At 39.3% G+C, this 15529-nt stretch overlaps 1 protein-coding gene across 1 annotated transcript in view; it reads right to left on the reverse strand.

Moving 5' to 3' along the window:
• Positions 1 to 15529, reverse strand: part of LOC117372245 (A disintegrin and metalloproteinase with thrombospondin motifs 20-like) — a 69067-nt gene that overhangs the window by 26721 nt on the left and 26817 nt on the right. The window contains exons 12-21 of the mRNA XM_033968016.2: positions 10911 to 11056; positions 10645 to 10826; positions 9833 to 9969; positions 9377 to 9494; positions 4026 to 4121; positions 2294 to 2460; positions 2045 to 2174; positions 1002 to 1128; positions 345 to 555; positions 92 to 256 (exon numbers count right to left, since the gene is read on the reverse strand). Of these exons, the coding sequence (XP_033823907.2) occupies positions 92 to 256; positions 345 to 555; positions 1002 to 1128; positions 2045 to 2174; positions 2294 to 2460; positions 4026 to 4121; positions 9377 to 9494; positions 9833 to 9969; positions 10645 to 10826; positions 10911 to 11056 (1479 nt within the window). The remainder of the gene's footprint in view (positions 1 to 91; positions 257 to 344; positions 556 to 1001; positions 1129 to 2044; positions 2175 to 2293; positions 2461 to 4025; positions 4122 to 9376; positions 9495 to 9832; positions 9970 to 10644; positions 10827 to 10910; positions 11057 to 15529) is intronic.

A 15529-nucleotide genomic window follows, 5' to 3' on the forward strand; every position in this document is an offset into this window, starting at 1 on the left:
AAAGATACCTTGGAAACATGCATTTTTGCGGTAGGCTGTGGAAGCTTGTGAAAACTGTGATGTTACTTTTTACTAACTATGTGTCTCTTACCTCACTCCATTCGCTGACAGTCCATTTGGGGCAAGGCTGATCATTACAGATTTCAGTGACCACTCTTTGGAACTCATTGCAGTCTCTATCCACAAGCCGGCGACCCAGATTGTTCATACAATATGACTCTCTGCTCCTAGTCCCACGTCCACATGTCTTTGAGCACTATATAAGAAATCAGATGTTAACTACCAAAGTCACAAACAGCCTTTTATTTTAAGTACCGGTAATCAGCAATGCAATGAGATAATACCTGTGACCATGCACTGTACTGCCAGCTCTTGAGCAGACAGTCCCCATGGCAGGGCTCTCTGGTCTGAGGTTTGGATACTTCTGTGCAGGCACTGGCCTCTGCTCTTTGAGTATGCCTCTTCGTCTGACTGTACTTCATACAATGGACATCCAGCGTGCGGTAACCTGGGCCACATTTAGCCGAGCATTCACTTTTGCCAGCTACATGCCACCTTGAATAAAAACGTTGGTGTGTAGAGTTATGCTTATGTCGGGTCTTCACATCAGAATTTTAATCTGACCAGAGCACGGCTGAAATTAATAAGATAAACTAGAATCTGAGAACTACTACACAAAAATTATATGAAAATATGGTGGGAAATGTCACAATTTTTGATGTGATTTTACCTTGTCTTTTAAAAAGCATATCAAAGAGGTTAATTTCCTGAACATAAACAAGACCAACTTTTAATCAGTGCCATTTTATGCAAAAATATTTCCTCCAAAGTGTCACTCTGCTACTACAAGCTTACTGACAGGGGACTGACTCTAGACCTCATAGTAAAAAGATCTAATCATATCATTAACGGCTAGAAATTGAATCTCGATCAAAACTGAACAGCTCTGTATGAAAATAAAATACATATGAATTGAAAGAATTCTATGTTGTCATTCCCACCTGAGTTCACAGTCAGTGTTGCAGGGCTCCGTAACAGCGACTGGCCTTGGTAAATGTTCGCATCGTTGATCTGATACCTCGAGGTGATCACTCTTACGCACACACACGGCCTTTCGTCTCCTCTCACCTGTGGGAAAAAACACAAGGAAAAATGAGACCCAGTTTAAGCAGCATTACTGCAGCTAGTCTATCATCAGTGAGCGTTTGGTGGTCTATTTACCAGTTCACATTCTGCACTCTGACCCACAGGGCTTGACCAGCTGCTACGTGGGTGACTGACTAAGTTCTAGTAAAGAAATTGGAGGGACTTAGCTGAGTTATAGCGCCAATGGGAAGGTGTTAGATGATGTGATGGAGGCAGGGTCATATCAGGGTCAGTGTGAGGGAGCAGGGACATTTTAAGACAATGGATGAATGGGTAAAAGTATTGCATATAGTGTTTTCAAACTACTCATTTTGATGACCACAATGATAATAAAAAAATATATTTTCCAACAGTAGGCTAATTTTAAAATAATTGTAATTTCTTTTTGTTACCTGGTCTTTTTCAAGTTCTGATAAAGTTCAAGATAATTCTGAACAGTCAAATTTTGTCCTGTTTATGTGATTTAAGAAATGTATCTAGTTTGATAATAGTTTTGTACTGATTAGTATATGATTTTCAAGACTTTTGACCACCTTAGTTGCATATTTGTATTTTTTATATTCACCATCCATGTCCCATAGAGATTACAAGCTTCTTTTCCAGAGGTACACGCCAACAAGTATCACAACATTCAGACAAACACACATTCTGTAAATTATTAGCTATAGTAAAAGTGAGGTTTCATCCCAGAGAACATATTGAAATAGTTTATCACACGTTAAACCCTTCACACTCAGTTACACCTAAATAGTTATTTTCATTAACCATTAAATAATTTTTACTTGAGTCCTTTGAAAATCATCCCACCTTTTGCCTTGTTAATGTATATGTAGTCTATTTTACACCCCGTTGTGCAGCTTTACTACTTTCCTAACAGCCATAAGACCCCGGCCCATACCTTGACAAATGCGATTGCACTCGAGCCAAGAGCCTAAAGGATCCCACAGAAACTGCTCCCTGTGTTGCTCAATGGGAATATTGAAGGAGTAGCGCACATCTGGGTTGTAAAGGTTTCCCACACACAGAACCTACAAAAGAGAAAGCAAGGTCAGATAAGTTAAAAGGACTTACCTATTTTGTCTGTGTGTACCTGTTTTGTCTGGGTTGTCAAACATGGTAAAACGTGGATTTGGGTGAATGGCGGTACCTGTAAAATGAGCTCCTCTTCTATGCGGTCTGTGCAGTTGATTCGTTCGACTTTGGTGTCAGATCCACTGTATTCAATAACTGTTCCCTTGAAGGTGATTTCCCTTTTGAACATGGCCACTACAAAGTTCCCATTCAGAAGAAAGTTGGACTTGCCATCAGATAAAGCTGCAACCACAAATACACAAACAATATGTCAAGGGCATACTTTTGCATAAGTGATGACTGTTTAAGACGGTCCAGCACTATTGTCTAAACAATGTGGAATACACCACTATTGCATAAACATTATCAGAGTTGCCAGTGTTGTTGCTGTGCGATTGTTAGAGGGCATATGTGAAAAACCTCTAAATTGGTGTAATTTGGGTTTAACCTGTGTGACTGACATTGAACTGTAAGCAAAGGTTATTCACTAGTGCAAAGCAAACAAGTACATAAACATCCAGACATGGTCCACTGCATGATATGAATAATGACCACATTTTCAATGCCTCAAAACATATGCTTCTCAGAAAAATGCACTTAATTATATTCTTTGAGAGCATACCAAAACAATGTATGTGATTAGTTCTCTAGTCACAGTGCTGTTTACATTAAGGTCTGCTGCTCTTCCACAACACTAGCCCTTGGCTTACTGAGTATCTGCAAAGATCTGACAGTAGACTCTAACAGTGTGTTTCAATAGTATAGGACCAAGTGTAGATTGTTGATAGTTTAAATTACACAGACCTTTAAAACAAATTTAAAAGTTGTTGATGACATTGATGATGTCAGTAAAGCTTTATTTGCATGCTTGCCAGTAAAGACTGTCAGGGCAGTGACAATGTCAATGTTGTTGGGAGCCCATGGATAAAACATGTGATACAAAGGGGTTGAAATCTCACAGCGGGATTATCATTTACACCAGTTGCATAACACTATGTTAAACTTGAAATAAAAACAAATCTTAAATCCATGCTTATGACTAATATTACTCATATACAAGAAAAAGAATATTCAGCACACATTTCACAGACGTGTATGATTTACCTACAGAGGCTGAGTCTGAACACAGTAACAGAGTGCACCTGCCACTGCCCTATATGATATTTGACAAAGCATCCAAAATTCAAACCAGGCTTATGACTGACATAGTCACATTCAATCACATTATGGCCAGACTTTCTCAGACCAGGGTGTGAACAGGACCAGATGTGTTTTTGAGCTGAGAACACCTTGATAGCTGACAGGAGCCAGTCTAAAGCCCACGCAGACAATCTCTCTCCTATTCTAAAACACCCAAACACACTTGGTACCCTTGTCTCACCCTGGACCCCTATATCCACTTTCATGCAGCCTGGGTACCACATGCATCTAATTAGCACCTATTGCTGCCTCATTTATCTTTCCTAGAAGTTGACACTCCATTTGCTTTCCTAACCAAACCTCTATGCCATAACCATATGCACCAACGCCCCTTGTGGTTTCCTTCCACAAATTTCCTTTTCTTTATAAAAAAAAAAAAAAAAACCCTCAGACAGCTCACTTCATTTTACCCTTAGTCTAGGGTGGTTTAGAATCTCATGTGGCGATAATGGCATTAACCTGAAATGAGTGGAAGTGAAGGCCAGTGATACATACTATGTCTTATGAGCTGTTTCTGCTTAAAGCTAAGGATGGCTTTTCTTGAGCAAACATGCAATTTGATACTCACTGCTTCAAACCACATCCTTGAAATGACAAAGTGAGCTCACCGAGGTAGTTGTCATCTTCTGGTTTTCCGGAGTAGCTGACTTGTTTGATATCAATGTTGGTGGCACCAGCCGGGATCCTCACAACGGTGTTATAACCTAAAAAAAGTTTAAATACATGTTAAATAGGCTAAAAAAATATGGATGAAATGAGTAATTGTGCAGATATAAACATTGCAAACTTGAGTAAATCAATGTCAAGGCAAAGTTAAGAAATATCAGGGAATTAACCATATTTTGCAATAATACAGTTTAGTGCTAAGACCTGAAAGCAAAGTTTAAGATAGCAACGAAACTTTCAAAACTATTGAAACAAAAATTAAAAATACTAAATGTACTAAATGAAAAGTTAGTGTCATAAAAAAAATTAAAATATCATAAAAACACAGAGACAACACAGTATGATGACCTTTAGTAAAGGCATTTTCATTTGAGAAACTCAACTCAAGAAAATCTGACACTGGGGATTCACAAACGACAAAAAACTTCAATGTTCTTAAGTATTCCACAGAGAACCATGTTTTAGCCTCAGAGGAGCGATCATCAAATGATATGTAATTATTCCCTGGACTTACCTTTGGCCTGTAATTACTACATTGGCTCTGTTGTCCCATGATAAACGAACACAAAGAAAACAAGTAAGCTTATAGATGAAGACTGACAGGAAGAACAGTGGTGAGTGGTAAAGGAACATGGGAAAGCCAAAAGGTGAGGCCAGAATTATTTTGAGACTTGGGCCACTATAATTATTTTGTACTATATTTAGCTTTTCACTGTGGACAGAGGGAGCATGATAAGATTAGCAGCTTAGCACCTTGAGCCACTCGGGGGCAGCACTTGGTTTGCTACTGCATGGTTTGGTAGTGTTAGTTATCAACGAATAAACTGCATTTTATAACACACTTATACTGCAATATCATCCAGTGTACACCAACTTGAAATACATCTACATACATCTACCTAACAGCATTTCATTCTGTTTTATAGCTTCATTCTGTTATCATCGGAAATTCATAGCAACCTTGTTCTGTTGTTAAAAAGGGATACACAAGTCATGATAACTACATCTTAATTCACCCTAATAAAGCATGAACAAAGACTTAATTTATAATGATCTTTTTTTTTTTTTTTAAACAAAGATCAGTCTATCACTAACTACTTTAGAGGTTTAGGGGTTGGGGTTAGGGCATTAATTAATTAGTTACTAAGCCCGTATCATTCTTTATAAACTATGTGTTCATTATGCATTAAGTGTTTGTTCATGCTTTATTAAGGCTAATTGAATTAAGTTATTATACAGTCTCACCAAGCCTCCATCTTTAGGAAACCCACTGTCCACACTATAGCCCTGAGAAATCCCTGCAGCTTAACCCCTGACCACATCACAATCCTCCTCCTCCACACAATGACCCATGAATGAATAGTAAACACACCACTAAAGAGAAAAACGCAAGGCAAAAGCTGCACTTGAGGAATGCCGGGGTTCACCTCAAACTACTTTGTGGTAGTTGGTGGACCGATGGCGTTAATTGTCAGCCTTGCTTCTATCAGTCTAGCCCAGGCAGCTGTGGCTACATAATGAATAATGCAGTTTAACGCACTTTTCTTTAAAAAGATAAAATATAACACACTACAAACTCATAAATAAACCAGTGCACAGTGAGGTTCTCAGTCTAAGCTACACTGAGTCATAAAAAAGCATAAAGGGAACAAAGCCAATTAATGGCTTAACCAATACACGACTAAGCATAGAGCACCAATAGTACTTGTACCATAATTTGAGAAACGGTGCTTTGTAACTTATTCTTCACAGAGTTAGGGAGTGATTACTTCTCCAGCAGCTATTAGTAAAGATTTGCAGACAATTGTGTAGGCTTGTTAAACCCATTATCTATAATCATGCCTCTCCCTTTGAACTTTTTTCATTGTATCTGGAAAGGTTAAAATGGGCAAACAGCTCACAAGACAGATCCCAGAAGCACAGGGACAAACTCCAAGTCATCTTTATAAGGATTACGCAATTTCTATTCAAGATGTGGGTGCTTGCTTTTATAGAGTCTTGCCGTCCTTACTGGTAAACACATGCGAGAGAAAACAGATGGATGAGGACAGTACGCTAGACTCTGTGCCAAAGTAAAATAAAGAGGGACCACACCTGAGGCTTTTATGCTAATGCTTCTGAATTTGGCTGGCTTAAAAGGGTCAGACGTAATCAGGATTTGGCATTCGCTGGCAACATCCATTAAGGAAAAGAGTTTAAAGAGGTGATGTCAGTTTTCTGGTGATACTGAAGGAATGGACAGAAAAGTATCCCTAAAAATGCAACATTTCTCTTGCTGTAGAAGAAATAGAAGTTATTCCTGAAAGTCATCCTCAAATTGCTACCAGACATGACATCAGCTCCTAATATGAAAGGCATGTGAGCAATTGAAGTCCACCATGTGTCATGTATATCAAAAGATTATGACAATGGTATTATGCAGTACCTTTTATGAGAGCACATTTCAGATTTTTCTGGGCAGTGCAGCAGTGGGTTTTCTGCATACAAATATCACTTTAAAAATATAGGCTGCAGAAAATGTATTTATTAATTTGATATATATGTACAGGTGGAAATAATTAGGACGAAAAGAGAAAATCTTTCTGTAGGAATCTCAACTCATCGGACTGTAAGCACTGGTTTGGGTTTAAAGCTGTCACTACTCTAGGGTGTCACCTCTTCAAGCCCAGATGGATATTCAGACAGGAGGAGACAGGTGTTGATGGTTAGGTTCTTGTACTGACACAGAGTTACAGACTGATGAGGTAAGGGTAGGTGTGTGTGTGTGTGTGTGTGGTCTCTATAAATGCGTCTCTAAAGTGTCCAAAATCAATAATAATAATAAACATGAAATAATACAGAACTACAAAAACATAAATGTACTCAGACCCCCCTTTAACATAATATACACTGCATAAGTAATAATAAGCTAAGACACATATAGTCTACACAACCCCATGGAAATGAGAATTAGCTTAGTAGTCAAATAAAATGAAGGCTTGTAAAGGTAGAGGCAGGCATATTGTTATCTTGGAGACACTGGGTTGGGATCTCTGTGATACTCAGGACAGGTTCTCTGGAAGCTGCTCCCTGACCTCTCAGGATCCAATAGGAATGTCAGATCTCCACAAAGACCCTCTCTGGTCCTGGGTGATGCAGGCGACTGTCAAAGTCCTATATAAACAGGCGGGTAATGGAGTGAGCTGGATCCAAGACCAAAGGATGGAGATTGGAGAAGATCTTCAGAGCAACAAAGACACCCAACCGGATGACTTCAAGAGATTGAAGTCATCTCAGGGAGAGTGCTTCGAAGCGACTGTTGTGACTGATAGGTTTGCCAGACTTGGAAATGTCTCCTATTAACTTTTCACAGGATGAGGATCTCTGCTTGATGGTAGTCCTCTGCAGATGATGGTCCATCTCCGGTGACTTCTCTTTGTGTAATGCATTGGATTTTGTTCATGTTGTTCTTCATATGTTTTGCGACGCATAACGGCTTAACATATAAAGTAGCCATAACTGTGAACACGCATCAAATCAGCGTTTGGTGAGATATTATTTTCTGTTTCCATCTGCTTTTTCCTGTCTTCAGTCTGCGTTCTTGCTTGCTCAATAATTTCATTTCTTGTGTAGTGTGCTGTACCGTGTTGGCCCCCTTCTGGAAGTTAGTACCCTTCAGAATCCCTTAGATGGGGTGGTATGGTTCACTTTAGACAGTAGAAACATTTGGGGCTCGTAATGATCCACTCCAAAACAAACTAGTGGAAATGAGTTTTTGATGTACAGTGTGAGCTCATTTTGGCCTTTATAAGGACATGCAATAAAATATGTGAATCTCCCTTTTTCTTACAGACTTGGTGCTGCCGAGTAGGTAAGGACAGGAAAGTAGGACTTGAGGGAGGAACAGCTCATTTCCCAGGTTCTCCACTGCTGCAGTAGTTTCGGTCGTAGCTAAGGGTCATCCCAGCCTCCTTTGTTAGTCCCAGAAGCACCTGACCAGCATTTTGGGGTGCTGTAGGGCAGGATATAACCCAGAGGGTCACACTGGCATAGGTCACACAACATGGCCTACAAGTTGAGCCAAAGGGAAGAACTTGCCATTCAAAGACCAGGTTTATCTGAGTGCAGGTCAAACTGCACAGGGAGCAGTCTGTGCACAGTGAATCTGTTGGAACATGCCTTTTATGTCATCACTGACCGCCACTGCATGCTCTCGAAATTGGAGGAGGACACTGAGAAGGGACACCCCTAAGGTTGGACCAGGTAGAAGATGTTCACTGAGAGTCTAGCCCGGAAATTGAGGATCGATGTTGGTGGTGAAGAGGCACTGTTGTGGCAGGGAGGATGAGCAGATGAGGCCCTGTAAGGTCCAGCCTAACCTGGTGTGCATTGCTGCGGGGACACGTGGTGGACCAAGATGCACAGCTTTGGTTGGGCTGGGAGTCAAGTTATTTTTTCAAAGCCCAACATCACAACAGCAGTTGCCTCTTAGGGCTAAACATGATAATTGATTTAACTAACAGAAAGTTAGAAAATCAAAAATGAAAGAAACATTGGTCAATAACAGACAAGCAAATTCATCTACAGAAAACAAACAAATGGATAACTAGATTTGTCCAGTTGACAGATTTAACTTCGTTGTTTGCTATGGATCAGACCTGGACGACTGAGGGTCTACACATACATACATATATTTACTTAAACTTTTTAGATCTTTCTACCATGGTATAACGTTCCCTCGTTAAACATCCCTGAAATGGTTTCATGTTTGAGTAATCTTACAATCTTTCCCGGGCAATAATTAAAAATATTAAAGTAAATTAAAAAATGTTTATGTTGTTTTCGGTGAATATAGCATTTTCAAAATGATAAAAGGTAACATGATGAATATGATGATGATGAATAGCCCATAGAAGTGTAATACCTCCTCTTTAATGTGAATTTTAGTGAACAGTACAGAAGAGGTGAGTAGCAGTGAGTTGCTTATACCTTACAAAATGGATATAGATATTTGGCATTTTTAAAATTTTGCTACCTGAACACCAGTGTTTTGGTACAAGCAATTTACTTTAACTTTTTTTTTGTTTTCTCGTAAATACAATTTTTGGTCCATATAATTACATAAACAATTTTTTTTAACAAAAACAAAAAACTTACATCCATTTGTCCTTATCAAGGCTGACAAATATATTGATTATTTTGATGGCTACATTATACTTCCACTAGGATGGTAGCATTTACATTATTCTTTCTTAAGATTAAGATTTGGCACTCTCCCTCCCTCTGCAGCGCAGTGATATGTGAGATGACGTACCGTACTGAGCGTCGTTGAAAGTCCCAGCCATAGTTTTACATGACGAGTTGTCTCCTCCGCACACCCCACACTTATCATTTCGGGCTTTGGAGTTAAGCACATGATCACAGCCTGCTTGCTAGAGATGAAACACAGTGGAAATAGAAGGTTTAGAAAGGTGTACACACTTAGAATTTGTACAAAACAGATCTGGCAAATTTTGACAAATCGGGGGCTGAGAATCTAATTAGCATTTTATAAAGGTCTGCTTATCTTATATAAATCCATTAAGATTTTTTTGAGTTATAATACAACAACATATTGTCACCGAAGTGAACACAAATTCCATTATATTCTTAGAGAAATTGGTATAAAAAAGTAAAGGTTTGAATATTGTTGCTTTTGGTAAGTTATAATGGAAATATTTACTTTTTAAATAGAATTTTATTTGACAGTGATTTCTGTACTAATATTTACCCTGCAGAGGCCTTGGACACAGATGTCATATGTATCTGGTCCACAAGGGGTGCCATCGATGACCCGATCTTTCAGCTGGTAGTACGCCATTGTTCCAGCAACACGGCAAAACAGCTTACAGCGATCCTTCATCAAAACTGTGTCGAAGGATCACACAAAAATAATCACAGTTTGGTAAAACAGTTGGCTATTTGATAAATGCACAAAAAATGATTAAATAAATAACACTTCTCCACTTGGATATTAAACACATTTCACAAAGGTAAACAAGCCTAACTTTGCCAAATACAATCTTGTGTTTGGAAAAACTGCATAATACTTGCTGCAGGGGTTGGCCTGTTGGCTTGTCTAGTATCAAATAAATGAATGCAGCACTTGGAGTTGCGCACATTTGAGTCTGGGCAAATCATCACAGAAACGACTGAGATATTGCAGTGAGTGGAGAAACTGCCAAGCCACTCCAAGGGTTCCCGTGATTAATGTGCATAAATCCAAAGCTTGTTTAATAAGAATGGGAGAAACATGTGAGGAAAAATGTGTTACTCATTTAGTCTATTCACACAGCACTTCACTGTGCATTGCATTAAATAGTAATAAATAAACGACACAAGTCCAAATGAAGACGTAAAAAAAAAAAAAAAAAAAAAAATATACTTTTATAATTATAAAAAGTTCCTCAGATTTTTTTCTCTTCATATTTAAACAAATAAAGGTATTTTACTGAACATCATTTCCAAAGATTAATCATGTTAGCCTTATGCTCTGACTTTGGCTCTGACTCCTTACAATGAGAATGGTTCTAAAATACTCACTGCCACTGTACTTGGGCACCCAGCGCACAGTAGGAGGTAGGCCATTGATATTGAAGTGCTTGCCATCGAATTGAGAACACTGCTCTTCACGGAAGTCTTTGCGTCCTCGTGGACATGGCTCAGTGTTGCAGGAGCGAAATTTCATTCTGCGGCCAACGCAGAATTTACCGCCATTTCTCGGCCTTAACAAGTGAGAAGTGCAATGTTAGCTTCATATCTGATACTGTGAAATAGTCTTTTGGTTCTTTTTGGCATTTGGTTCATACTCAGGCTTGTTGCATTCTCTCATGGTACTTCGTGTCCCCCCTCCACAAGACCTTGAGCAGACACTGTATGGCCCCCAGGGACCCCACTCCCCATTGACAGGCTGCAGATCCAGCTCCTTGTTGATACACAGGCCATGGCGGCAGTACTGTGGGCACACAAACACATTCATTAAGGCAGGGTGGCACTCTGCCATTGAAGACACAGAGTTTAGAGGTGCAGTGATGGTGCAACAACAGCTGGGAGCGGTGTTCCACTTTGCCTTCTTAATCCTCTGTTTACATCTCAGGATATATTTTAAGAAAGACATCCTAATTCAGCTATTGTTTGCCTTTGGGGAAAGAGTCCAACTCCTCCAGCTGTCCAAAGAGAAACAGGATAGCTAAGGAGGTACACTGATACAGACACAAATAGACGTGTTAAAATGTGAAAAAGGATGTCAGTGAAAGCATGCAGTTACAGAATCATTATCTATGCCAGTAGTAGGATAGCAAACATTTTTTCCAACAGTTACAAGTTAGGATTAGTACAGCAATGCTGGTGTAAAGAATTTCATTCAGAAATAATGTATGCTTCAACTATGTAGAAAACCTCATTCAACTACTAAACTAAAAAATACACTTTGTCAACCACTGTGCAACCACTAACTTTACACTAACTTTTGCCAAGAATTGCCAGCAACTCTTTTGTAACTGAACCAGCACAGGATCACTTCCTCTACAGAGAAACCAAATCTTACAAAGGGAGATATGGGGGTTCTGTCCATTGAAAGAAAACAGGACAAGCCGGCGTCTGTCTGGGTAGGCAGCACTTGCACAAGGAGCAATAGTACTCTGATAAGGAAACTCTAGAGCTGTGATAACAACAATATTTCCGACTGGCTTCATCATATTGTCATCAAACATATACTTTGTTCTGTGTATTTAAAACAAAACAATGACAAAAAGAGACTGATTTGTAGACTATACTAAAACAAAAACCTATGTCAGTGAATTTATTTATCTGTTCAACAACTGTAGTGTGTTGAATTTTTCACAAAATGGTACAAATCTGTATGAAGAGCACATCCAAAAATGCAGAGTCATACTAACAACAAACACATGTAAGCAGACTGACTTTGGCATGGCTGGCTCTACTGTCGTGGCCTAGTTTACACACTCGTCTAATGATAAAGTGTATAATGTGCTCACAATGACAGACAGGTGTTAACAGCCGTGGGGCACAGACTAAACAAGCCACAAACATTTAGATAATGCACTCACACTTTAAGTAATAGCCTGGTAGCCTTTACACCAGGATCCACAGCAATGCCAAAATGTGCTAATATGGATACTGATCATTTGTAAGCACAATTATTTAGACAACAGTGAAACATTTTATCATCTTCAAAGGTGCACATTAATATGACATAGGATTTAACAGTTGCAACCCTCTGTCTTTTCAGGTTTGGGGTGAAGAGTGGGGGGAGAATTCAGAAAATTGACAGAGAAGGTAACAGTACTGCAACAACACAGCAAACTTCATATGTCCTTGAACTAATTCACATGGCCACAGTGCAAGACAAATTAAATATTTTTATCATATTTTAAAGTGTAATCAAAAACTTACAAGAAAGCTCTACATAAATATTCTGTACCCTCCCCCAACTATCTGACATCGGACCTGAGGATCTCCTCTATACCTCTTTTTTCTATACCTCTCTGCCTGCCGCCCATCCCCCTTATCCTCTTATGAGAAAGTTTAAGGGCTATGCAAGGAGGACCACCGCAGCGCGACCAGGCGTCAGGACCCGAGGAACTGTCAAACACAAGGCGAAGTGTCTGTCAGGGCACACCAAAAGCCTGTGTAAGCCTCTGAGGCATTCCACTCCCCCCACTGGCACCCTGTGTTTACAACCGTTTTGTTTGGCCTGAAAAGGTGATGTGGGTGAAAAGAAGAAAGAACTTGGAGCAGGGGGAGTGGGTGTGTCAGGGGAAAAAAACATCTGTGTGAGATAATGTATGTGTGTATGCATGTACGTATGTATGTGTATGTGTGTGTATGTGTATAAATTCCTTGTTATTAGATTTGATCAGCAACATAGTTCAAAGTTCTGACATGGGTTAGGGGTTAGGTTAAGTTTAGGTTAGGTTTAGGTGAGTATTGACTATTGCTAAGTCTCTAGGAATTTATGGAAACCCAATGGGCATGTGTGTGTACGTGTGTGTGTGTGAGTGAGCGTGCATGTCGACCATGGCCTAAAGTGTGCAAAAGTGTGAGAATGATTAGGCTCTGGAGGCATCTGGGGGCCACTCTGAATTCCAATTAGTCGCTCCTTTCCGAAGTGCACAAACACAAGGCGAGGTGAAAGGCAGTGTTGGCAAAGCTAATACAGGAAGAGCTAGTAAGGAGGAACGGTCCTCCATCCGAAGACAGGTTTTGAAAATTTGCACTCAATTGGGGTTGTGGTGAGACATTTGAAGGTCTTGTGAGAGAAACCTGTCCAGCTGTGACAAGCATGTGTTTCAAATTAGGTATTTCACAAAGGCACACGCTGACTCACCCTTGAGTACAGAGGTGCAGATCTGCTTACATATATATCACATTTGAGGATTTTTACACAGAGCTACATGTTATGATACACATTCAGAAGTAATGTGCTTAAGTAGAGGACAAGTCACAAAAGATAAGCTTCTTTGTGTCACTCCAAAGCTCAGAAAGTCTAGGCCCCTATGACAAATAAAAAGGTCAGTTACTGCATAAAGGTAATACAGGTTCATTGCAAACTATCTATGTACAAAAGAGAGATTTTGGTGGTGATAAGAAACTTAAAGTGTTATGGTGAGATGTAGACCAAAAAGTGGAGGGGGTTGTAGGCTACCACAGTCTCTGCCATAAATCAGTTTTAAACTTTACAAATAAAGCTGATTTATGCATGTGTAGGTTGTTACAAACTAAGTTGTGTGGCAGCTGACTATAAGAGAAGCAGAGACAACCATAACTATAGGAATTAGAAGTTAGTAATAAATTACTAGTTATAATGTTCTATTTAAAGTGTGAACAAGGCAAGCTTATACATTCCAGTGTGTTTTTGAGGTTGTACAGTCATACTTTTAAAGTTATGTATCTTATTGAGGGTTTATGAATGCTTAGAAATTGCGAGTCTATATGCAAGAATTAACTTTGACTTTTTTTTCTGCACACAACTCCCCTTGCTGTTGCTTAATGGAATTATATGTTTTACTACAGGTAAAACACACAAGCAACACCTTTGTGATCTTAAGGTTTAATCTACAGTACTACTACTGTATTATGATAACTTTTGCTAGGTAGCATCAGCTGAAAACTATTCCACTAGACAACTTAGAAGATAGCGCCCTGTAATTGGCAGGAAACTGTAACAGAGAGCACCTAATCTCTGAACCAAAGCCATACATCACTGCATGAATGAGAAGGTACAGGTTTAAAAGGCCACCGCTCTTTCATTTTAACACAGTCATTTCCAATAGACATCACCTTTAATATTGGACTCCCTTTTTTCTCATGACTCTAGGTTCAAAGTTCACTTTGACCTTGACCTCCTGAGGGCGCCCTGCTGCAAGAGTCCTGTCCAAACCTCAATCCCAGACCATGACTTTAATCTGCAAAATCATAGACATCTGCTTATGCCTGTCAACATAAAGGACCACACAGGCCACTATACAAAGGCATCAACCACACCTAATTTATATAATAATGATAATATAGAGAGCAGCAATAAAGCTTCGCTTTCATGGAGAAGTTTTAAGGCGGACCCAGGAAATGGAAAGAGGCAAAATGACAGTTGTTATTACAGAATGATTTACACTGACTTTTGACAAGGTATGCATTCTTCCATGTTCCTTTTTTCTCTTTAGTTTACATAATGGGGAAAGAGAGTTGACAGAAGCCCGGGTGTGAAAAGGGTGCAAAGGAGGCAACATGATGGAACCATGACCTCAGCCAACCTCCCTTCTCCTGTACATGCTCATTGTTTTTTCCTACACCTTCTGTGTACTCAACACTTTTCCAGGACATATGAAAGCTGTCATTACAATGAATTAGTAGCTTTGGCTCTGGAAGCTGTTCCATTCACACTATTTGAACACACTGGTTATTCGCAATAAACTGCTGTTTACTGAGAAAAAGATCTCTGAAAATTTTGAATTGCAATTTATTTTGATATTAAAGCTAGAGCATTTTTGTTTGTGCTTTAGGAATGTTTTTATCTCACAAGGAAAAAGCACATTAGACTTTACAGTAATCCACTTTTTTTTTTAAATGCAAACACTGTATTACAATATAATATTTGCAATAAAAGTTACTACTTGGATATTTAAACAACAAAATAATCCACAGGCCATTTAGACAAAGTTAAAGTTTAAGCATCCCTAACCTAGAACTACAGTTACTCTGGTCTGCCCTTTTGCCAGAAGTCCCGAGCCAACACTAGTTTGGCTGGGGCCTCGGCTCCTCCCTGGATTCATTTTTCATGACCTCACTATCTCACTCTAATTGGCTGAAACCAGAGCAGGTCTTCTTTCTGTTTTTTCAAGGATTATTCAATTACACAAAACCACTCAATTAGGCTCACATTAGGAGGGAAATATCTGGGAGTTCTTTG

The sequence above is a fragment of the Periophthalmus magnuspinnatus genome, chromosome 6 (genome assembly GCF_009829125.3).
Source record: "Periophthalmus magnuspinnatus isolate fPerMag1 chromosome 6, fPerMag1.2.pri, whole genome shotgun sequence".
In the NCBI taxonomy this organism is placed as follows: Eukaryota; Metazoa; Chordata; class Actinopteri; order Gobiiformes; family Gobiidae; genus Periophthalmus; species Periophthalmus magnuspinnatus.